The sequence below is a fragment of the Jaculus jaculus genome, chromosome 6, assembly GCF_020740685.1.
Source record: "Jaculus jaculus isolate mJacJac1 chromosome 6, mJacJac1.mat.Y.cur, whole genome shotgun sequence".
NCBI classification, from domain to species: Eukaryota; Metazoa; Chordata; class Mammalia; order Rodentia; family Dipodidae; genus Jaculus; species Jaculus jaculus.
Genome location: NC_059107.1, coordinates 77,373,139 through 77,399,264, shown reverse-complemented (window position 1 = coordinate 77,399,264; position 26,126 = coordinate 77,373,139). Strand labels below are relative to the sequence as shown.

Below are 26,126 nucleotides of genomic sequence, written 5' to 3'. Positions count from 1 at the left end.
CGAGCTCAGTCCCACAGCAACTGCCACACAAGCCCAGACTGTGTCTCTCGCTTGCGCCAGCTCAGGTGCCATCCCCTACCTGTCTGTCGCGTGGGCCATCCCCCATTCTCCTGTGGCAGGGGAGTGTAGAGTGTTTCTGAGTCCCAGTGAACCCAGCCAGAGTTTGGAGCTTCAGGGCTTGGTGCCTCAGTCCCCCTCCAAGCTCGAACACAGGCAGCTTTGGCACATTACTGCTTGAGAATTCAGGCAACTTTGGCGCCCCTCTCAGGCAGTAGATAGGTGGCTTTGGCAAGTGGGAGCCAAAGCCCAGGCTGCTTGGCAAGTGCCCCAGGCTGCTACAGATTCCCATTGCATTGGAGCTCAGGCTGATCCACCCACCTACCTCCCCATACACTGTCATGGGCAGACCACAATGCAAAAGAAATAACATGAAAAATCAAATGCAAGATAATCCAGTTAGATCACCAAGTCCTACAATGAATACATCTAACCAAAACATAGAAGAGTCATTAGGACCAGAACATCAAATTGAAGCTATGAGCAATGAAACCCTGACCAACCTATTGGTAGAACTTGCAGGAAAACAACAAAGGACTGATTGCTACCATCACTAAGCTAGAATAAATTGGCAAGAGATTGGGGGTAGTTCAAAAGAGTTTAGAGTTTGAGGGAGAGTGAAAAAAAAAAGAGGAAATTAAAAATCAGCTGGCCATAATAAATGAAGACATAAGGAAATGCAAGGATGAATTCCAAGAATCATCAAGAAAATCAGAAAATGATGTGAAAAGGGAGCTTGACAGGGCGATGGAAATGATACGTAGAAAAGTAGTAGAAAATGCAAACGTAATTGAACAAGTCCAAAACTCTCTAGAGGCTCTCAAGAATACAGTCAGCGAAGTGGAGGATAGAAACTCTGATCTGGAAGACAAGATGGAAGAAACAGTTCAAGAGTTCAAAAATTGGGCTGGAGAGATGGCTTAGCGGGTAAGCGCTTGCCTGTGAAGCCTAAGGACCCTGGTTCGAGGCTCGGTTCCCCAGGCCCCACGGTAGCCAGATGCACAAGGGGGCGCAGGCGTCTGGAGTTCAGTGGCTGGAAGCCCTGGCGCGCCCATTCACTCTCTCTCCCTCTACCTGTCTTTCTCGCTGTGTCTGTCGCTCTCAAATAAATAAATAAAAAATGAACAAAAAAAATTTAAAAAAAAAAAAGAGTTCAAAAATTTCAGTAAGTTCAAAAGTTCCTGTGAACAGAACATGAGGGAATTGTGGGATACACTTAAACGTCCTAATATCAGAATCACTGGAATACCAGAAGGAGAAGAATTTCAGACCAAAGGCATGGAGAACTTATTTAACAAAATAATTGAATAAAACATCCCCAGTCTCTTAAAAGAAAGGCCAATCAAGATACAAGAAGCCAACAGAACTCCAAACAGATCGGACCAAGGGAGAACCTCTCGAAGACATATTGTCATGAAGACTCTAAACATTGACACCAAAGAGAAAATCCTAAAAGCAGCTAAGGAAAAACAGCACACCACTTTCAAAGGTAACCCCATCAGAACTACCTCAGACTTCTCAATGGAAACCCTGAAAGCTAGAAGGGCCTGGAATGAAACCCTCCAAAGTCTAAGAACCTATGGCTTCCAACCCAAACTACTCTACCCGGAAAAAGTATCCCTCATAATAGATGGTGAAAGAAACAATTTCCATGACAAAATTCAGCTTTACAATTATATGAACACAAAACCAAACCTACAGAGAGCATTTCAGGAAATTTTTCAGAGAGAAGAAACAAATAACCAACCTCAAATGCCTACAAGAAGCAGATCACAATAACCAAACTCATGAGTAGGCACAAAAACTTCAAAGCCCATGAAAACACCAACATACATCTACCATGCCAATATGGCAGGGATCAAATCAAATCTCACAGTCATTACCCTAAATATTAATGGCCTTAATTCACCCATCAAGAAACACAAGCTAACAGGATGGATCAAAAAATTAGACCCCTCAATCTGTTGCCTTCAAGAAACCCACCTCAAAACTGAAGACAGATACCTCCTCAGGGTAAAAGGGTAGAAATCAATATTCCAAGCAAATGGGAATAAGAAGCAGGTGTAGCTATATTAATTTCAGATAAAATAGAGTTCAAACCAAAAATAATCAAAAAAGACAAAGAAGGCTACTTCCTACTTATCAAGAGAATGATCCATCTAGAGGATATTACAATCATAAATCTGTATGCACCAAACACAGGGGCACCACAGTTCATAAAACAAAACCTACTTGACAATAAAATAGAAATAACCACCAATACCATCATAGCTGGGGACTTCAACACACCATTATCAGTAATAGACAGATCATCCAAACAGCAACTCAACAGGGAAGTAAGAGAGCTCAACAAAACCATAGATCACTTAGACCTAACAGACATCTACAGAACTTTTCATCCCAAATCCACAGACTACACATTCTTCTCAGGAGCCCATGGAACATTCTCTAAAATAGACCATATACTGGGTCACAAAGACTGCCTACACATATTTAGGAAAATTGACATAATTCCCTGCATGATATCAGATCACAATGCTGTATTTCTAGATATCAACAACAAAAGACCCACCAAGAATCCCAATGGCACCTGGAAACTGAACAGCACACTTTTAAACAATAAATGGATAGTGGATGAAATAAAAAAAAGGAAATTGCAAAATTCCTGGAATTGAATGACAATGAGGACACATCATACCAATACATATGGGACACAATAAAGGCATTCCTCTGGGGAAAAGTCATAGCACTCAATGCCTTCATAAAAAAAGACAGAAAGACCCCAAATCACCAACCTAACCATCCACCTAAAGGCATTGGAAAAACAAGAAAAATCCAACCCAAAGAGCTCCAGAAGGAAAGAAATAATTAAAATCAGAGCAGAAATTAATGAATTGGAAACCAAGGAAACAATTAAGACAATTGACAAAACAAAGAGCTTGTTCTTTGAAAAAATAAACAAGATTGACAAACCCCTGGCCAATTTGATCAAGCAAAAAAGGAAGAGGCTTCAAATTAACAAAATTCAAAATGAAAAAGGAGAGATCAAAACAGACATAAGTGAAATTGGGAGAATCATCAGTACTTATTTCAAAAACCTCTACTCCACAAAACTGGATAATATGGAGGAGATGGATAAATTCCTGGACGCATACCATCTATCAAAGCTAAACTCAGAGCAGATTAATCACCTCAATGAACCCATCACACTCATGGAGACTGAAAAAGTAATAAAAAACCTCCCCAAAAAGAAGAGTCCAGGACCAGATGGCTTCTCAGCTGAATTCTATCAAACTTTCATGGAAGAAATCAAACCAATCTTCCTAAAACTGTGCCACACAATTGAAGAACAGGGAAAGCTATCCAATTCCTTTTATGAAGCTAGTATCACCCTAATTTCAAAACGAGGCAGAGATGCCACAAGAAAAGAAAACTACTGGCCTATTTCCCTAATGAACTTAGATGCAAAGATCCTGAACAAAATCCTTGCAAACTGAATCTAACAACACATCAAAAGCATTATCCACCTTGACCAAGTGGGATTCATCCCAGGAACACAAGGGTGGTTCAACATATGGAAATCTGTCAATGTAATACACCACATAAATAAAGTTAAACACAAAAAGCAAATGATCAACCTTCCTCCAGCTGGGGTATTTGCTAACAGTGGTGGTGGGGTAACTATTGTGGTGACCCAGATCAGTGAGATATGTGTGTGACAGGTCATGGGGAGGTGGCCATAGAAATTTCAATTGTCATACTGCCATGTTGTTTTTGTACCTGAAATAAAGCATATTTTGCACTTGTGGACAAAAAAAAAAAAAAAAGCAAATGATCATTTCAATAGATGCAGAAAAGGACTTTGACAAGCTAAAACATCACTTCATGATCAAAACATTGGAGAGAATTGGCATGGTTGGTTCATATCTTAACATCATAAAGGCAATATACAAAGCTCCAAAGGCCCAAATAATACTTAATGGAGAGAGACTGGAGGAATTCCCATTAAGATCAGGAACAAGACAGGGTTGTCCTCTCTTACCTCTGCTTTTCAATATAGTACTGGAAATCCTAGCTCAAGCAATAAGACAGGAGAAGGAAATAAAAGGGATACAATTTGGAAAGGAAGAAGTTAAGTTAGCTCTATTCGCTGATGACATGATTGTATATGTAAGAGACTTGAGAGACTCCATCCCAAAACTCCTGAAGGTGATTAACTCCTATAGCAAAGTAGCAGGATACAAAATCAATGCACAAAACTGTTAGAGCTGATCAAAACCTACAGCCATGTAGCAGGATACAAAATAAATACACAGAAATCAGTAGCCTTCATATATGCTAACAACAAACACACAGAGGATGAAATCAGAGAATCACTCCCATTCACAATTGCATCAAAAAAAATAAAGTACCCTGCAATAAACCTAACCAAGGAATTAAAGAATCTCTACAATGAGAACTTTAAAACACTCAAGTGAGAAATTGCAGAAGACAATAGAAAGTGGAGAAACATCCCCTGTTCCTGGATTGGAAGAATCAATATTATGAAAATGGCAATCTTACCAAAAGCAATCTACACAATTAATGCAATCCCTATCAAAATTCCAAAAGCGTTCTTCATGGAAATAGAAAAAAAATTCAAAAATTCATTTGGAATCACAAAAAACCTCGAATATCCTAAAATAATACTGAGCAACAAAAATACGGCTGGTGGTACGACCATACCTGATTTTAACCTATACTACAGAGCCATAGTAACAAAAACAGAATGGTACAGGCACAAAAACAGACATGTAGATCAGTGGAACAGAATAGAGGACCCAGATGTAAGCCCAAGTAGCTATAGCCACGTGATATTTGATTAAAATGCCAAAAATACTCATTGGAGAAAAGACAGCCTCTTCAGCAAATGGTGTTGGGAAAACTGGATATATATCTGCAGAAGGATGAAAATAGATTCTTCTCTCTCTCCATGCACAAGAATTAAGTCCAAATGGATTAAAGACCTTACCATCACACCTGAAACTCTGAAATTGCTAGAGGAAAAAGTAGGGGAAACCCTCCAACATATTGGTCTTGGCAAAGACTTTCTGAATACAACCCCAACCGCTCAGGCAATAAAACCACAGATTAATCACTGGGACCTCATGAAATTACAAAGATTTTGCACTGCAAAGGACACAGTGAAAAAAGCAAAGAGGCAACCTACAGAATGGGAAAAAATCTTGGCCAGCTATATATCTGATAGAGGATTAATATCTAGGATATACAACGAACTCAAAAAGTTAACTAATAAGGAATCAAACAAGCCAATCAAAAAATGGGCTATGGAGCTAAATAGAGCATTCTCAAAGGAAGAAATATGAATGGCATATAAGCATCTAAAAAAATGTTCTATGTCACTAGCCATCAGGGAAATGCAGATTAAAACTACATTGAGATTCCATCTCACTCCTGTCAGATTGGCCACCATCATGAAAACAAATGATCAAAAATGTTGGCGGGGATGTGGAAAAAGAGGAACACTTCTACACTGCTGGTGGGAATGCAATTTGGTCCAGCCATTGTGGAAATCAGTGTGGAGGTTCCTAAAACAGCTAAAGATTGATCTACTATATGACCCAGCTATAACACTCCTACGCATATATCCTAAGGACTCATCTCATTTCCTTAGAAGTACGTGCTCAACCATGTTTATTGCTGCTCAATTTATAATAGCTGGGAAATGGAACCAGCCTAAATGTCCCTCAACTGATGAGTGGATAATGAAGATGTGGCACATTTATACAATGGAGTTCTACTCAGCGGTAAAAAAAAAAATGAAGTTATGAAATTTGCAGAAAAATGGATGGACCTGGAAAGGATTATACTAAGTGAGGTAACCCAGGCCCATGTTCTCTCTCATATGTGGATCCTAGCTACAGATGACTGGGCTTATGCATGAGAATGAAAATACTTAGTAGCAGAGGCCAGTAAGTTAAAAAGGAGACATAAAGGGAAGAGAAAGGAAGGGAGGAGGGTACTTAATAGGTTGATATTGTATATATGTAAGTACAAAATCAATGCACAAAATTCAGTAGCATTTCTATATGCAAATGAGGAAGATACAGAGAAAGAAATAAGGTACATAGTCCATTTTCAATAGCAACAAAAAAATTAAAATACCTTGTAATAACATTAACCAAGGAAGTGAAAGATCTATACAACAAAAATATAAAAACACTCTAAGACTTGAGAAAATGGAAAGACCTTCTATGCTCCTTGATAGGCAGAATTAACATTGAGAAGATGACAGTCCTACCAAAGGCAATATATAGATTCAATGCAATTCCAATTAAAATCTTTACAGTGTTCTTCACAAAGATAGAAAAAATGATCTCAAATTTCATATGGAAAGGCAGAAGGCCTCACATATCCAAACATATCCTCAGCAAAAGAAATACCTCTGGTGGCATCTCCATACCTGATCTAAAGCTATATTACAAAGCCATAGTAATAAAAACAGAATGATACTGGCATAAAAACAGGAGTATAGACCAATGGAATAGACTTGAGGACCCGGACTTTGGGTCAAGCAATTACAGCTACTTGATATTCGACAAAGGCCCAAACAATATAGGCTGGAAAAAAGACAGCATCTTCAACAAATGGTGCTGGACAAACTGGATAACCACATGCAGGAAACTAAAATTTGATCCACACATTTCACCATGCACTACACTCAAATCCAAATGGATCAAAGGTCTCAATATAAGACCAGAAACTCAACTAGTACTGGAAGAAAATTTAGGAAGTACTTTCCATGATATAGGAATGGAAAAAAACTTCCTGAACAAAACCCCAGTAGATCACAATCTTAAACAGTCACTCAACCAATGGGATTACATGAAGCTAAAGAGTTTCTTTTCAGACAAGCATACAATAATCAAAGCCAGTAGACTACCCACAGAATGGGAGAAAATATTTGCGGGTTATCCAACTGATAGAGGCCTAATCTCTAGAATCTACAAAGAACTCAAAAATCTAAACAGTAAGAAGTCAAACACCCCACTCACAAAATGGGGCAAAGAGCTGAACGGGCATTCCACAGAGGAAGAAATACAAATGGCAAACACACACTTAAGAAAATGTTCATCATCCCTAATCATCAGAGAAATGCAAATTAAAACAACTATGAGATTCCACCTTACCCCAATAAGGATAGCAAACATCAAAAAATCAAATGAAAATAAATGCTGGTGAGGATGTGGAGAAGTAGGAACATTCATCCACTGTTGGTGGGAATATAGCATGGTACAGCCACTTTGGAAAGCAATATGAAGACTCCTGAAAAAGCTGACTATAGAGATACCAACAGGCCCGGTTATTCCCTTACTGGGCATCTACCCTAAAACCTTCAAACCACAGGCCAGAGAGATTTGATCAACCATGTTTGTAGCGGCTCAATTCGTAATAGCTAAGAGCTGGAATCAATCCAGATGTCCATCACTAGAAGATTGGATAACTAAGATGTGGTATATCTACACAATGGAATTCTATACAGCAGTATGAAAAAATGACACAAAGAAATTTGAAGAAAAATGGCTGAACCTGGAACAGATCATTCTCAGTGAACTGACCCAATCACAGAAAAAAAAAAATCACCACATAGTCTCACTCATCTATAGCACCTAACTTGAATCTACCCAAGGTACCTTACATACCCAGCAAGCATCTCGTGGACTAAACACTAGGATGGTTGGGGAGGGAGGAGAGGGCATCAAAGGGGTGGGAAACACAAATCTAGACCCAAACGGCAATGGTATCATAAAATTCTACTTCCTAAAAGGCAGACTAAATGGCTGAACCTTCACCAGGCCCTTACAGGAATCACCTGAAACACAAGACACTGGAGAGGGTAGGATCACGTCTTACCTAAATCTTCTACATCTTCCCTCCCCAAAAATGAACCCAACATGGCTCAGAGAAATTTTGCGGAAGAGGGGTTGGAAAGAATGTCAGAGCCACATGTTGGGTCATGATATGCAGAGACATTTATCTTACCCATAACTGTGGGCTAAATCCACAATGCACGATCCATATACCTCAACAAGGAGGGGCCAATGGGGGGAGTAGGTCATGGATGAGCCTAATAATGGTACCAAACTGCCTGTATTTGCTGAATACAAAACTAATTAAAAAAAATAAGAAAGAATATCTATTAGCTATTATAGCAAGCATGAACAAGGACTTTCATCTTAAACCTAAAAGAACAAAAATGAATTATTTTAAATATAGTGTTAACCCATTTTCAATAACTTAATATCACTGTTACATATATTTAAAAGCAAGGCATAGTAGGATACAGCTTTAATAGCAGCACTTAAAAGGCTGAAATCTGAGGTTTTCTGTGAGTTCAAGGCCAGGCTGAGACTACAGAGTGAGTTACAGTCACTATAGGCTTGAGAGAAACCCTACATTGCAAAATAAATAAATAAGCAATATGTTTATGTACTTGTGCATATTGTTAAGGTTTTCAATCCTTGTGTTTTTTGTTGTTGTCCTTTGCCTTATCACAGAGAACTCAAGAGAAGGATTTTGTAGGACACATAAGTTAAATTTGCTTGTGCCTGACAGTAATTCACTTAACCCACTCATAATAAGCTGTCAACACGTTTAAATAGCAAATAAAGTTTTTATATGATTTAAAGTGGGAATAAAAGAAAGAAAAACTGGTACTGAAGGAATTGCTTAGTGGTTAAGGTGCTTGCCTGCAAGCCAGAGGACCCAGGTTTGATTCCCCAAGACCCACATAAGCCAGACGCTCAATGAGGCGCATGTGTCTGGAGTTTGTTTACAGCAGCTGCAGGCCCTGGGGTACTCATTGTCTCTCTCTCTTCTCTCTCTCTGCCAAATAAATAATAAACTATTTTTAAAAAGAAAAAGAAAAATTGGCTTTTCAGTCGAATAATAGCAGTTTTCTTAAAAAAATCTAATGGTTCTAAAGTATATTCTTCATTCTAAAAATACTTCAATGATAATTACAACAAACTGTGAAGAAAGTTCAGAAATGTTAAAGTATGCAATGTAATGCGTATTTGTAGCTTTCTGGCAGATAGTTCTTGTTTTGAGAATTTTTGTTGTTGTTGTTTTGTTTTTGTTTTTGAGATGGAGTCTCACTCTAGCCCAGGCTGACATGGAATTTACTATGGAGTCTCAGAGTGACCTCGAACTCATGTGATCCTCCTACCTCTGCCTCCTGAGTGCTGGGATTAAAGGCGTGCACCACCACGCCTGGCACACTTTGAGATTTTGTTTTCATATATGCATACTGTGCAATGATGGAGGGAAACATTTGCTATAACAAAACACTTTTTTTTGTTTGAGGAAGGGTCCTGCTGTGTAGCTCAGACAGGTCTCGCACTGCCAAGTGCTGGGATTTCAAGTGTGAAGCACCTAGCTTCTGAAAGTTCATTACTTTAATATTAATATTATTTATTTTTGATGTATGTGCAGTATGTGTGCCGGGTTTGCATTTGTGTGCAGTATTAGCACATGCAGATGCACGTGCTGTGTGCCCATGTGTGCAGAGGCCAGAGGAAGAAGACATCAGATACCTCCTTTAATGCTCTTCCACCTTGTTTCCCGGAAAGAGTCTCTCACTGAACACGGAGCTCCCTCGCTGTTTTGGTTGGGCTGGTTTACCAGGGAACTCTGGGAATTCTCCTGTCTCCACCACCTCTCAGTGCAGGTGTTACAGGCTTGTGCAGCCACGCCTGCTTCTTACACAGGTGCAGGGGTCAGACTCAGGTCTCCGTACTTGTGCAGCAGCGCCCTTACCAGCTATGTCAGCTCTCTAGTCCCTCATGACTTTTCAACCTCAGAAAAATCATTCAAATCATTGAACAATAATTCCCAAGAGTAATAATATGCGTAATAACGGACTAAATAGGAGAATTACTCACAAAGGTTTCATTTTGAGTGCCCTGCAATATATTTACTTACCTGGAAGCGTACTATGTCTATATTCTACCTTGTGCTGGGGATTCTTCCTGAAAAATGAAAAGGAAGCAAAAATAAGATCTAATTTTTCCAGTTACTGAAAAGTATTAAAACTATTTAACTAAACTAGCACACTTAGCAAGTAGGCCCAGTAAGCCTCTTTTTAGAAAAGGCTTGAGGATTTTTATAATGTTGTTTTTGTTCTTTATTGCTTTGGTTTTTAAATGACAGGGTCTCACTGTAGCCCATGCTGGCCTGAAACTTATAATTCTCCTGTCTCAGCCTCCTGAGTGCTGGAAATTACAGATAGAATCTTCCTCACTCTGCCAAGCAGCATTTACCTTTTTTTAAAAAATTTTTTATTTATTTATTTGAGAGCGACAGACACAGACAGAAAGACAGATAGAGGGAGAGAGAGAGAATGGGCGCGCCAGGGCTTCCAGCCTCTGCAAACGAACTCCAGACGCGTGCGCCCCCTTGTGCATCTGGCTAACGTGGGACCTGGGGAACCGAGCCTCGAACGGGGTCCTTAGGCTTCTCAGGCAAGCGCTTAACCGCTAAGCCATCTCTCCAGCCCAGCATTTACCTTTTGACTACATTATTTACTGACACCTATTGTACATTAGATTTAGTGCTTTTCAACTTGGAAAATGACCAAATAAGGAGGGCAAAGCAAATTCATAAAGTGGATTTAGAAAGTTTTTATGCTGGGCATGGTGGCACATGACATTAATCCCAGCATTCAGGAGGCAGAGGTAGGAGTATCTCTGTGAGGTGGAGACCACTCTGAGACTACAGAGTAAATTCCAGGACAGCTTGGACCTCAAAAAAAAAGAAGTTTTTGTAATAACCAGATGATTAAATCTTCCATTTATAAATCATGGGACTACTATGAAAATATCTTTGCTTTCTGATCAGCTAAAGACTGCATACTTTGTGTTTAAAATATTAAATAATAAAAATTATATGTTGAAAGTATTTTTCTCTTTTATGTCTTTGACACTGTATCAGTTACTTTCTTGTTTCTGGGACAAAATACCCAACCAAAAGCACCTATGGAAATAAAGTCTCACATGCCCAAGGGGAAGAGTCTATATGGAGGTAAAAGCATTGCAGAAACAGGGAAACCTGAAGCACATCATCTTACTAGCACTGAGGAAAGAGAAAGAGAGAGAGAGGGAGGTAGGGAATGAGGGGTCAGGGAGAGAGGGAGAGAGAGACAGAGAGAGAGAGTAAGGTTAGACTATAAAACCTCAAGGTCTGCCCCCCAGTAATAAACTTCCTCAAGCAAGGCTCCACTTTCTGAAGACTCTACAACCTTCTGAAACAGCAACATAAACTAGGGATTAAATATGCAAACACTGATGCTATGGAGCACTTCTTATATTTAAATACCAAAAACATTATTGGGTGAAACAAATCATTTCGAATTATATAGATCCAAAAATACTTCTGTGTCTTTGTTTCTAACGTTGCCTAGTATTTTACTTTTTTTTTTTTTGTTGTTGTTGTTCCAAGGTAGGGTCACCCTCTAATCCAGGAGGACCTGGAATACACTGTGTAGTCTCAGGTTGGCCTTGAACTCACAGTGATCCTTCTACCTCTGCCTCCCTAGTGCTGGGATTAAAGGCATGCACCACCATGCCTGGCTATACTTTTTTCAAAAAATATTTTCCTTAATTATTTATTCATTTGGGGGGATAGAGAGGAAGAAAGGGAGAGAGAGAAAATGGGTATGCCAGGGCCTCCAGCCACTACAAATGAACTCCAGATATATAAGCCACCTTGCACAGCTGGCTAACATGGGTACTAGGGAATTGATCCTGGGTCCTTAGGCTTTTCAAGCAAGTGCTTTAACCACTAAGCAATCTCTCCAGCCCATATTTTACATTTCTAAGTAATTTATTTTTGGCAATATGAAGTCATTATAAAGACATACATTTACACAGGCATGATGGCACATGCCTTCAATCCCAGTACCCAGGAAGCAGAGGTAGAAGGATCACTGTGAGTTTTAGGCCAGTCTGAGCATACATAGTGAATTCCAGGTCAGCCTGGGCTAGAACATGACCCCATTGAAAGAAAGAGAGAAAGAAAGAAAGAGAGAAAGAAAAGAAAGAAAGAAAGAAAGAAAGAAAGAAAGAAAGAAAGAAAGAAAGAAAGAAAGAGGGAGAGAGAGAGAGAGAGAGAGAGGGAGGGAGGGAGAGAAAAGAGACAGGGAAAGAGAAAGAAAGAAAGGAAAAGAATAAAAGGAAGAAGGAAGGGAGGGAGGAAGGAAGGAAGGAAGACATTTAAATTATGTGATAAAATCCAAACAATTATATTGTTTGAAAGCTTATGTTATGATGGAATCCACTTTCTCTGATAGACTTTGACTAATGAATCTTCAAGAGTTGCAACTGAAATGCCCAACATCATTTTAACATTATCCAATCGAAGTTTCTATGATGTCAAAATTTTTCTCTGTCTGTGCTGACCAGTACTGAGATACTGCATGTGGTCACTGAGAACTTGAAATGTGGACAACAGAGTAAAGAAACTGAATTTTGACTTTTATCCTGGGTAATTTAGTTAAATTTAAATAGCCACATGTGACAAATATAGCTATCATATTGAATAAAGGACATTTAATTTTAAAACAGCAATAATAAAACCAAGGAAAAATGCAAGAGATGGCAGATTTCCCTGTGTAGCTAAGAGTAATTAAAAACTGTTCAAATAGTCATAAAATATCCTTTTTTGTGAACTGACTCTCAAAAAATATTATATAGGTAGGAATGTTATTGAAAGTAAGAAGATAGTAATTGAAACGAGAAACATCCAATTAGAACTCTCGTTTAGTCACTTCTTCACAAGATGTCTAAGCTTAAGTTTCCCCACATGGAAAGGAAGAGACAACCGAATTCAACTCATGCTGCTGCTTTACTATGGTAACACACAATGAGTCTTTCATGACTTGGTTCAAGAAACACCAGAGTGCTTATTGCATGCCAGCCCTGTGCCAGGTGTCAGGAGCATTCCTTATGACTGACATCTCTTCTGTTCTCATGCTTTTTCCTATAAGTAAGCATTAAGCATTGCACAAGTGCAGCCACACAGTTAATTAGGGTCATAGTTCAACAGTTCTAACAAGTGGAAATAGATTCTAAACAAGATTGTGTAGTGGGTTAATTAACCTAAATCTGACCTTCTTAAGGAACGAAACTTCAAGCTAGAGAAAAAAGACACAATTTACATGGGATGCAGGGAGCTGAAAACTAACAAACTCCAACCATTTGTGGGAAGATCTTTTTCTACCGAACACACTTGTGCAAGTCAGTGACTAGAAAAACTCAATCCTTGTTAAAAGTACAGTCAATGTGGGCAGCGGGGAGTGGTGGGAGGAACAACGAAGAAGGAGTAGCATTAATACCAAAAGTACTCTTCATCTTTACCTGTAAAAAAGATAGGGCTGGAGAGATGGCTTAGCGGTTAAGCGCTTGCCTGTGAAGCCTAAGGACCCCGGTTCAAGGCTCGGTTCCCCAGGTCCCACGTTAGCCAGATGCACAAGGGGGCGCACGCGTCTGGAGTTCGTTTGCAGAGGCTGGAAGCCCTGGCATGCCCATTCTCTCTCTCTCCCTCTATCTGTCTTTCTCTCTGTGTCTGGTGCTCTCAAATAAATAAATTAATTAATTTAAAAAAAAGATTACTAGGTGGTTGATGGGAAATTTTTGGTTAATTTTTATTTTAAAAAAATCAAGCCTATGAAAGTATAAAGAATAGAACACCAAAATTTAAGATACCTTCATGGAGATTCTTTAAATGTTACTTTATCATTTTTTTTCCTTCATTTTCTGTGGCAGGCAGAGCTGGGAATCAGACTCAGGGCTTTAAGCATACCGGGCAGTAACTTTAACCTTAGCTAACAAGTGCTGGCTTTCTACATGATGCCACCTCCTTCCCCTCTCCCCATTCCTCCTCTTCTTCTTCCTCCTTCTTCTGTATTGAGATTTAAGTCGTTTCTTCTCCTTGTGAATATTTTTACTTCAGGTACCATGGTGGTTAGAATGAATGTCCTCCAGTTGATTTAGGAGTTTATTAAAAGCTTGCAATTTAGATCTTCATATGCCTGGCTGGAGGAGGTAGCACTGTGGGCAGGTCCTAGGGTCCAACCCTAAGATGTGGGAGTAGGTTTGGAATTCCAGTTTAAAGATATACAATGCATCGGAACCTTGCCTGCAGTTTATGAAGTGTATTTGTGGTGCTAGTAGTGGTTTGGTGCTTTTTTCTTTTTGATTGGACCTGTGGAAGTGAGCCAGCTTTTTTTTTTTTCTTTTTTGTCATTATGGAACTTTTCCTAGATCTGTAAGCTTTAAATAAATCCCCCCCCCCTTTTTCTCATAAACTGTGCCTGATCTGTAGGTTTACCCCAAAGACATAAGGCTAATTGGTACCAGGAGTGGAATAGAGTTGCTGAGATGAATCTGGTTATATGGATTTTGCTCTTTTAGAATTTGTGTGTTGGAAGAATAAGAAACTTGGTGCTTACCACTGAAGATACCTCTGGAAGGGTAAGCCAAGTTTTATGGACTATTCTGATAAGAGTTTGAAAATGTTAAGTACAGAGAGAACTGCATTTGAAGCCTTGACTTATGAACTTTCTAAGGGAAAGGAAAGACTAAAAAAAAAAAAAAAAAATTGTTGGAACTGGGCTACTGACATTAGGTCTGGCTACATTCTGCTGCCCCAGCCCAGAGAGTTTGATCAAGGTTAAATTCGTAATGGACTGGTAGCTTGGCTAAAGATATGGGATTTAAAATTTTAAATGGAAAAAAAAATAAAACAAGTTTAAAATTTACTGACACAGAGACTGCTTCATGAAGCTGCTATTGCCAAATACATTAACATTTAAAAGGAAGATGGCCCAACTGCTTGACATTAAAACAATGGAGAAAATTCTGAGGTGATCCTATCCCAGAAGAACTGAATGATAAAAATACAAACCTTTAAAAATATTTTATTTTATGACTTATTTGAGAGAGAGGCAGATAAAGAGAATGGGTGTGTCAGGGCCTTCAGCCCCTGCAAATAAACTCTAGATGCATGTGCCACCTTGAGCATACAGCTTATATGGGTATTGGGGAATTGAACCTTGGTCATTAGCCTTTGCAAGCAAGCACCTTAACCGCTAAGCCATCTCTCCAGCCCAAAGCAAACACTTTTGAGAGGCGCTCTAAAAAGAAGGAACATGCTCCTTAAAGTCATGATTTATTTTGCTCCTGAATTAAAAACATGGCTGTGGGGCTGGAGAGATGGCTTAGCGGTTAAGCACTTGCCTGTGAAGCCTAAGGACCCCAGTTCAAGGCTTGGTTCCCCAGGTCCCACATTAGCCAGATGCACAAGGGGGCGCACGCGTCTGGAGTTCGTTTGCAGAGGCTGGAAGCCCTGGCGCGCCCATTCTCTCTCTCTCCCTCTACCTGTCTTTCTCTCTGTGTCTGTCGCTCTCAAATAAATTAAAAAAAAAATATGGCTGTGTCCTACACACCTGGTTTTGATTTTGGAAACATGAAAAATTCATGGAGTGCTTAGGGAGTACACATGGTCCCAGGGCCTGCTGCTGAGATGGAGCATATAGGCAGGGCATGATGACCCTAATAGGCTGACAAAGCCATTGAAATATGGACTATGGTTTATAGTGGAGACCCAAAGCTGTTTAGATATAACCGGACTGTGCAAGGGCTACCATGGAGGTTGTTGTCTTGAGATGAAAGTTTTCCCTGGCTGCTCAGCCCAGACTGACAGTCACTGGTTAAGTTGGACTTGAACTGTAGATGTTTGATGTTTGCTTGATTGTTATTAACTTACATTGTTCCAGTCTCTCCTAACTTTGCCTTATAAGCAGTTGAAAACATTTACTCTGTGCCTTTATATGTTAAAAATACATAACTTGTTTTGATTTTACAGGACTCACTACTAAGAGACTATTCTAAATTTCAGATGGGACTTTGGACTTTAAAACTATATTAAGTGGGTAAAGACTGTGGGGATCTTTAAATTTGGACTGAACACAAAATACAATATGAGATGGTTATGAACCTATTGGGGGCCAGGAGCAAAATGTGGTGCCTATAATGAAAGTCCCACAATTGATTCAGGAGTTTATTAAAAGCTTGTAATTTAGATTTCCAGACACCTAGCTGGAGGAGGTGTCACTGTGGGAGAGTCTTAGGGTCTAGCCCTAAGGTGTGAGGTACATGTGGAATTCCTGTCTAAAGATATACAAGGTGCTTGAGCTTTGCCTGGAGTCCATGAAGTGAGCTAGCTTCTGGAGCTAGTAGTGTCTGGTGGCTTCTTCTCTCTCTCTGTTTGGACCTGTGCAAGCAAGCCAGCTTCTTCTGCCATTGTAGAACTTCCCCTGAATCTGTAAACTTCAAATAAATCCTTTCTTCAACTCATAAACTGTGTTTGGTCTGGAAGTTCATCCTAGCAATGTAAGGCTATCTGATACAGGTACCAAACTGTCCTTCTCCCATTTTCCCCTTAAATAGTTGAGCAGAATTGTTGAAAAGTTAAAGACTCTTGATTATTATTGGAGCAACCTTCAAAAACTGCTCTAGAAATTTCAAGTAACTATTTGGCTTTAAAACCAAGTAAGGAAATGGAACCAATGGAGTTAACGAAGATTGCTGACATAGGGTGACAGGCTAAAGAGATAAAAAGGGAACATGAAGATGCAATATCAAGAAAATGAAAAAAAAATGAGGATACAGTGACCAGTGCCATGACTCTATAATTTAGCCCTTGAAAATAATCACACTCCTTGCCCCTCCTGGAACTCTGCGAGCCTCCCTATGTGGTAACCCAGATAGGAACTGATTTCTATTCTCTTCTTTGACTCTAATCATTTTGTCATTGTATAAGGTACTCTTATAGTTCTTACTCAATGTCTTCCCCCTGTAGCTCAGTGGATTAGCATCTGCCTCTTCTTGTGGACTCTTTAGAGATAGATAGAGATGGAGATGGAGATAGAGACAGAGATAGAAAAATGCAAGGACCTTTGACTCCTAAACCCACAGACTCAGACAGGAAACAATCCCCTCCCATCCTAGGAACATGACTGAATGCTGAGAAGAAGAAAGAACTTTCTCAGTATCTACATGTTATATGATATCCAGGACCCCTGACTGGTTAGACCACAAATCTGATTGGTCCACTGTGTCCACTTGAGTGTATTGTGATTGAAAGACATTATACTGAATGAGGAAAAACTGAAAGCATTTCCTCTAAAATAAGGAACAAATAAAGCTGTGTATTCTCATCACACTTCTCACTATAATACTTGAAAGCCAAAACAACAACAACAAAAAAAAAGCAAGAAAAGAAATGAAATAAATACAAACAGGAAAGGAAGAAGCCAAGTTATCCCTGTTTACAGATGATGTGATGACCTAAAAGACTCTACAGCTTCACCATAAGAATCTTACATTTGATACAGTTTCAGCAAAGGAGTATGGTACAAAAATCAGCAGAAATCTATACACCAACAGTGAACTTGTAGAAAAAGAAGTCAGGAAAAAAATAATTCTATTCTTAATAGCTTAAAAAATACCTAAGCATAAATGTAGCCCAAGGGGTCAAAGACATCTACAGTAATCTCTGAAGAATGAGCCTGCAAAAGACACCAGTAGACAGACTACTCAAATTCATAGTTTTCAAAATAAATAGTTAAAATAAATAAACTGTGATTTCAATGCAATCCCCATCAAAATTCCAATAATAATCTTCTTCACTTAGAAAACAATCTTAGAATAGGAAAACACAAAAGACTCTAACTACCCAAAGCATTCTTGAGCAAAGGAGTAATGTTAGAGGCATCATAGTACATGGTTGCAAACTATACCACACAGCACTAGTGACTGTAATAGCATGCTATTGGCATAAAAATAAGACATGTATGCCAGTGAAATAAAAGATCCAGAAATAAGTCCAAGCAGCTACAGCTACCTGATCCTGAACAAAGGCACAAAAAATACACATTGGGGAAAAAAGACTTTTTAAAAAGTGATGCTAGGAAAAATGAATGTCCACATGCAAAAAAATTAAGACAGAGACATACAGAATGGAGTGTTCTAACTCACTTCGAGTGTGGAGCACTGTTAAAATCACCACTAATGTTAATGATCAGTTTGTTTTTTTCTTTCTGGAGACAGGGCCCCATGTAGCCCAGGTTGGCCTCAAACTTGCTATGTAATTGATGATGACCTTCAATTTCTGGACCTCCTGCTTCCACTTTCTGTGTGCTGGAATTACAGGTATGTATGCCAGCATGCCCAATTTTATGTGATACTTGCGACTGAACCCAGTGCTTCAAGTATGCTAGCAAGCAAGCACTCTGTCAACTGAGCTACAACCTTAGCCTCAATGAAAAATTCTTACAAGTACTTCCGATTGTATTAAATAGTAATAAGGATGAGGAAGAAAAGGAGAAAGAGGAGGAGGATAAGAAGAAGAAATAATAACTTGAAGGATGGGGTCATTTGACTCCCTAGTTGACAGTGTTGAAGCCATCCCTTGTGCCCTGGAGCATTGAGCAAAAGTCTGTCAGTCGAGCAGCCAGCCAGCATGGCAGCATGTTTGCTTTGAATACCTTAGATGACAACTTCAGGTGATTACTGCCAGACAGAGTACAGCCTCTGCTCTCAAGGGGCAGCCCCAGCCACAGCAGTTTCAAACAGCTTAGCTAAAAATCCCATAGAACCATTTCTACCTAGTCCAGAAGGAAGGACCTCCCTTGATGGCCTAACAGAAGGACTGCTGTGACTGGTGCAAACACACCCTTTCAGGTTATATATGCAGGCTGTTTGAGTCACTTTGTAACTAGGTCTGGTGCCTCTTGGTCCTGTTTAATTAGGCTCAATAAATGGCTTCTTTCAAGTGGTCTTGCCTAATCTATCACGAGTACATTGGATTGAGCTGGGAACACAGGAAGGAAGACGCAGCAGCAGTGACAGCAGCAGGAGGAGAGCCATGGCGGGGTGAGGATGAGCAGCGGAGCAGCAGCAGAGTGACAGCAGAGGACTGGCAGCAGTGGAGAGAGCTGGCAGCAGAGCAGTCATGGAGCCACCGCAGCAATGGCCACAATATCACTGACAGCAGTGGCACGAGTGGCAACGCCAGCAATCGTAGCCATAACAATGGTCACAACAAAGAGGCAACTGAAAGTGTTTCAGACGTAAATCTCACAGAGGAAGAACAGAAAGCATATCAAAATTTCGCTGAGACAGAAGGATCAAAAAATCTATTATATAATGTGGTAACCATGGGTAGTAGCAACAAACTGAATACTTGAAAATTAGCAAGCATATATTTTCTACAGCCTTACTACCAAATGGTATGTGACATTTAGCTGTTCTTATATGTATTTCAAAGCATCATGTGTATAGTTAATATATATAAGTTTTATGTGTTAATCAAACACTACTTAATGTAGAAAATAGAAAAATAAATAACACATCATTTGAAAAACTGTCAAACCTATATTTTCTGAAAGAAAAATGCTTGTATTCCAGTCAGTACATTGATGTATGAAAAACATAGGTAAATATTTGTGAAAGGTACTGTCATAGGTACCAAACAAGGCAGTAAAAAGTAAGGAACACACCACACTGTCCAGCCCTCGCCTCACAGACAGCAGAGAGAACGTGTGTGCACGTGCACACTGGACTCTTAGAATGCAGTACTAGAAGTGCTTGACAAGTACTGAGTGGGCTACCAGCTGTTTATTGTGGAGCTCCTTCCTAGTATTGCCAAAGCAGCTATCTGAAGGAGATGGGTGTGGAATCCAATAGCAGTACCAAAGAAACAACTTTTAAAGCAGATAAAAATCTACATATCAAGCAAACAGATTGCTGGCTCTTGTAGTAGTTGTTAGAATTTAGGATTGACTCAAGAAAGAAATACAAGAGAAAAAGAAAGCCAGCACAGACTGTTCTTTATTGAAGAGACAGCAGCTCTCCCAGGATGAAAATGCCATGGCTGCATTTAAATGTGGGAGAGAGTATTTAGGTGAGAGATGGGAGGGGGGTCTTTGAGAGAGAAGAATGGGAGGAAGGTAAGGCCTTTTCTTTTGTTTACTAATTGCCTGTCCAGGTGGCCTGATAGCTCTTGAAGCCAGATCTTTGGGTTATGAGCTTGCTTTGTAACAGATGTCCTTTACCATGCTATAGTCCTGGAAAGTCTGATGGTCTTCCAAGGTCAGTGGTTCATTAACCCTTCAGTAGTTCCATTTTTTAAATCTGAGGAATCTTCATACTGTCTCCCATAATGGCTATTCTAATTTACATTCATACAAATAGTACACAAAAGGGCTCGCTTTTCTTCATGTTCTTGCTAGTATGTATCTTTCATACTTTCATAGCAGTCATCCTGACAAGTGTGAGGTAATGGCTCATTATAGTGTTCATTCGCATTTTTCTTATGGATACTGCTGTGCAATCTTCATGTGCTTATTGGTTACTTGATTATCTTCATTTGATATATGTCCACTCAGATCCTTTGTACAACTTAAAATTAAGTGTATGGAGTTACTTGCTACTGAGCTATTTACATATTTCGAATAGACAGGAGGATCATTCTATCAGAACAATGACTTGCCAGTATCTTCTCCCAGTCTATGGGTCATCTCTATCTCTGCTGACTGCCTCCTCTGCTGTGCAACCTTTCAGTTTAATGTGATCCTATTTGTCTACTTTTGCTATCACTGAGATGAATTTTCAAACCAGGCACAAGTTATGGGAGGAAGAAGGGATTTAATTAAAGCTTACATATCCAAGGGAAGTTCAATAATGGTATAAGTTGGCCCCCTTTTACAGGACCAAGTGGAGAGACAGACCCCAAAGGCAACCACAGCAGCACAGGCAAACACACACTAGGACCTCCGGGCAGAGCTCAAGCACCTTGCATCTCTTTAGATGGAATTTCAAATCCACCCCCTCACCTTAGGGCTGGACCCTGGGATCTACTCACAGTGATAACTCCTCTAGCCAGGCAGCTGGAAATATAAGAAGCTTTAATGAAACAATCTATTGGGGGACATTTATTCAATCGACCACAGGGTCATGTCCAAAGTCATCATTTCCCAAGCCAATGTTAGTGAACTTTTATCTTCTAGAAACTGTGCTGTTTACAGGTTTTATATTTTAATCTTTAATCCACTTTCAGTTGATTTTATAAAATTTATTTTATTTTATTATTTATTTGAGAGAGAAAGAGAAAGAAAGAAAGAAAGAAAGAAAGAAAGAAAGAAAGAAAGAAAGAAAGAAACAAAGAAAGAAACAAAGAAACAAAGAAAGAAAGAAAGAGAGAGAGAAAGGAAAGGGTGCACCAGGGCCTTTAGCCTCTGCAAATGAACTCCAGATGCATGAGACACCTTGTACATCTGGCTTACGTGGGTCTCAGGGAATTGAACCTGGGTCCTTTGGCTTTGCAGGCAAGTGCTAAGCCATCTTTCCAGCCTCTCACTTTCAGTTGTTTTTATATATGATATGAGATAAAGATCTAATTTCATTCTCCTATCTGTAGATAAACAGTTTTCTCCAGAGCATTTACTGAAGAGACTATTCTTTTCCACTGTGTTCGACATGTTTGTCATGTTATGCATATAAAAGCATAATTTTCTGCCATTGCTCTAGGTATGTTTTTATGTCAGTAATATGCTGTTTTAGTTACTAGAGCTTTGTAACTTATTTTGAAGCCAGGCAGTATGATACCTCTGGCTTGTTCATTTTTTTTTTTAATTTTTTTAATTTATTTATTTGAGAGCGTCAGACACAGAGAGAAAGAGAGATAGAGGGAGAGAGAGAGAATGGGCGCGCCAGGGCTTCCAGCCTCTGCAAACGAACTCCAGATGCATGCGCCCCCTTGTGCATCTGGCTAACGTGGGACCTGGGGAACCGAGCCTCGAACCGGGGTTCTTAGGCTTCACAGGCAAGCGCTTAACCGCTAAGCCATCTCTCCAGCCCTTGTTCATTTTTTTTAAGAGTGTTCTGACAAGCTTGTTATTGGAGGAAGTGTTACTGGGGGTGGATCTGATTTCCAGCCTAAGATATGCAGAGTACATGAGTTCTGCCTGGGGTTCTAAGAGTATACCTGCTTGTGTTGCTGGTGGTGGTATTTCTCTCTGTGTGGACCTGTGAAAAGGTGTCAGCTTCTTCTGCGATTATGGAACTTCCTCCTGGATGTGTAGGCTTCAATAAATCCTGTTCCTCCCATAAACTCTGCCTGGTTTGGAAGTTAGCTCATCCCAGCAACATGAAGCTGACTACTACAGCTACTGACTTTTAAATTAATTTAAAATTTTTTTTATTCATTTACTTAAAAGAAAGAGAGAGAGAGTGTGTGTGTGTATCTGTGTGTGTGTGTGTGTGTGTGTGTGTGTGTGTGTGTATAGGTGTATGGGTGTACCAGGGTCTTCTGCTACTGAAAAAGAACTCCAGATACATGTGCTACTTTGTGCATCTGGCTTTACATGAGCACCAGGGAATCAAACTCACATCTTTGGACTTTGCAAACAAGAACTTTGAATCTATGAGCCATCTTTTCACCCTGATACTGACTTTTTAGTATTCATTTTGTATTTTGTGACTTCACTGAATTTGTTTTATCTTTTTTTTGTGGTCTTTAGCTTTTTCTTTTTTATGTTTAATTTTTTATTTCAGAGTGAATGAGTCAGAAAGAGGGAGGGAGAAAGGAAGAATTGCAACCACTGCAATCGAACTCCAGATGTTTATGCCATCTATTTGGCATGTTCAACCTTGTGCTTGCCTCACTTTTTTGTGTCTGGCTAATGTGGGATCTAGAAAGAGATGAACATGGGACCTTAGGCTTTTTAGACAAGTGCCTTAACTGCTAAGCCAGCTCTCCAGCAACTTTTTTTAAATATAAGATCATGTTATCTTCTGTTCTATTAAATAGGAAAACAAGATGCTTGTTTTAGTGTTCTGAACTACTTAAGAAATAAACATTTTATTTTATTTTTATTTATTTATTTGACAGAGAAAGAGGGCAAGAGAGGGAGAGAATGGGCATGCCAGGGGCTCCAGCCACTGTAAATAAACTCCAGACAAGTGCACCTAGCTAACGTGCATGTAGCTAATGTGAGTCCTAGAAATTCAAACCTGGGTCCTTTGGCTTTGCAGGCAACTACCTTAATGGCTAAGTAATCCATCCAGCCCAGAAATATATTTTTAAAACATGAATCAGGGGCTAGGTAGATGGCTACTGTGAAGCCTAACGACCCAGGTTCGATTCCATGGTACTCATGTAAACCAGATGTACAAGGCGGCACAGGCATTTGGAGTTTATTTGCATTTGCAGTGGCTAGAGGCCTGGCATACCCATTCATTCTTTCTTTCTCTCTACCTCTTTTTTACTCTCCCTCATAATACATATATACATATGAAATTAAAATTTTAAAAAGCTGGCCAGGTATGGTCCTGCACACCTTTTGAGAGACCAAAGAGAAGTAATGTGCTGCATCTGGCTTCTGTGACCTCACTTAGTGACTAGACAGTGGTGCTGCCATTTAAAATCAGAAAGCCATTTTGACTCAGATGAGAAACTAGCTGACTAATGTGCTATTTTTGCTTCTGTATCCATGCTTGCTTGCTTAGCTATAGTTCCCCACCTTTGATTCCTGGGAAGCCTCCACTTCAAGGACATTCCAGAGATACCTAGCATGGAGGCTCTGGCCTCTTGCAAAAGATAAGTTCTACAAACAGCTCTTGCAATAGGTTCTGCAAACAAGTTATTACCTAAGATAAGTAGGCTGGAGTTCCCATGAGCACCCTCTTAGAACCAATCATTTTAAAAGTCGCAATCTGATGTAATCTTTCCTTTATAAACCCCTTTTCTCTGAGGGTTGGGACTCTCTTCCTCATTACCTCTGTGCCGGACTGTGTGAAAGGAGCTCAGGCCTAGGCTTGCAATAAAAGAAACCTGTTGCTTTTACATTCTAGTGTCTCGGCTTCTGTGGCAGTTCTCTGGGTGACTCCTGGGTGACCGGGGGACTTGGCTATGGGTCAGGGGTCTTGGTACAACATCTTGGAGCTCATCCTGGATCCCCAGAGACCCCAACGAACCCAAGACCCTAAAGGTTTCTTCTCCAACCAGTCAGTAAGCTTTCCACTTGAGCACTCTCTTTTTCCTTTCACTCTGTAGGCTAGCCATATCTGTTTTCTGATCAGGTCATATGTCCTGGTGGACGCGCCATAAGGACAGACCTGGAGGAGGCAGGAGATGTCCTGCTCCCTCATCTGAGTGGGGGCTCTGTCTGTCCCTGACAGAGCAAACCTTCTGGGGAGACCAGCTCCCATCTGTACCCTGTTTGGCATTATTGAGCCGTCCCTTCAGGACTCAGAATCTTCTGGCCACCACGGATCTGAATCTGTAGCGCGCGTCTGTTATTTTGGGCCCTTTGTGTCGGTGTAATACTTGTGAGTCTTGTCATTGCCCTAATCCTACGGACATTCCTCCCCTGACATAATAATATGGGACAGATTCCTTCCTCCCCTTTAGGACTCTGCCTTGTGCACAGGAAGGACATCAAAGCAGTTGCCCAGGCTCGGTTTGCCCCACAGGAAAAGACAATGCCCAACTCCAGAAATCAGAACAGCAGCCCAACGACCAAGCCAGCAACTTGACTGAGACCAAAATCATCCAAGGTAACTGGGATTGTACCAGGGAAGGGTCTCACTTGGTCACAAGCTGACTTGGATCACTCAACAGACCAGAAATCTTAACCTCTTTGTTGACAGAGAATCTGGTTGTTATAATAACTACTCTTGCATAAATACTTGGTGCTGATTTTGATTGAATGTGTACAGTGTTTAGTTCAATTTTAGAATCTACCTGTATATTATTCCACTCAGCCTATGTGAATACTCCCATAGCAGGGAAACTCAACCCTAGGAACACCTTTGTAGATACTCTGAGAGTCTTAAGAGCCACACCTAACACCTTAAGCTCCTACCCTGAAGATATATAACATCAAATCAATTGATACAGCTAAGAAAACCCAGCTAGCTAGAAAACCCAAGCATTAACTTAATCCAAGATGAAAAATATATACATTATAACACAAGAAGCACTACAAAGCAAGACAATATAAATGCACCAAAAAGTATTGATGCATCAGATATGACCTTCAGTGAGAATGAGTTAGAGGAAATGCCTGAGAAAGATTTCAAAAGAATGATTGTAAATATGTTCAAAGAAGTCAAAGAACAAATCAAAGGAATCAAAGAAGAAATCAAAGAGGAAACCAAAAGAATCAAAGAGCAAATCAAAGAAGATGCAGGAAACCAATTTAATGAAATAAAGAAGGCAATACAAAACATAAATTAGGAAATAGAAATAATAAAGAAAAACCAGTCAGAATTATTAGCAATGAAGAACACAGTTAATGAAATAAAAAACTCTGTAGAAAATCTCACCAGTAGAATGGATGAAGGAGAGGACAGAATATCTAACCTAGAAGACCAGGTGCAGATCTAATACAGTCCAACAAAGAGAAAGACAAATTTATAGAAAAGTATTAGTGGGAATATCAAGATATTCGGGATACTATGTAAAGATCAAATATAAGAATTCAGGGCATAGTAGAAAGAGAAGAATTCCACTTCAAAGGCATAGTAGACGTCTTCAACAAAATCATAGAAGAAAACTTCCCCCAAATTGGGAAGGAGGTGCCAATGCAGATACAGGAAGCCTTTAGAACCACAGCCAGACAAAACCTGGAAAGAACCTCTCCTTGCCATATTATAATCAAACTTCCAAACACACAAATCAAAGAAAAAATATTGAAAGCAGTTAGAAAGAAAAATCAAATTACCTACAAAGGCAAGCCCATCAGGATTACAACAGATTATTCAACACAAACTTTAAAAGCCAGAGGGCCTGGAGTGATATATTCCAAGTTCTGAAAGATAACAACTGTCAACCAAGGTTACTTTATCCTGCAAAGCTATCCATTCAAATAGATGGAGAAATAAGGACATTCCATGATAAATGCAGGATAAAGGAGTATTTGAACACAAAACCAGCACTACAGA

At 39.7% G+C, this 26,126-nt stretch overlaps 1 protein-coding gene across 1 annotated transcript in view; it reads right to left on the bottom strand.

Annotated features, from left to right (window-relative positions):
* The window catches only part of Aplf (aprataxin and PNKP like factor), a 103,722-nt gene that overhangs the window by 10,924 nt on the left and 66,672 nt on the right, over positions 1–26,126 (bottom strand). Inside the window, exon 7 of the mRNA XM_045152205.1 lies at positions 10,042–10,088. Within this exon, the coding sequence (XP_045008140.1) occupies positions 10,042–10,088 (47 nt within the window). The remainder of the gene's footprint in view (positions 1–10,041; positions 10,089–26,126) is intronic.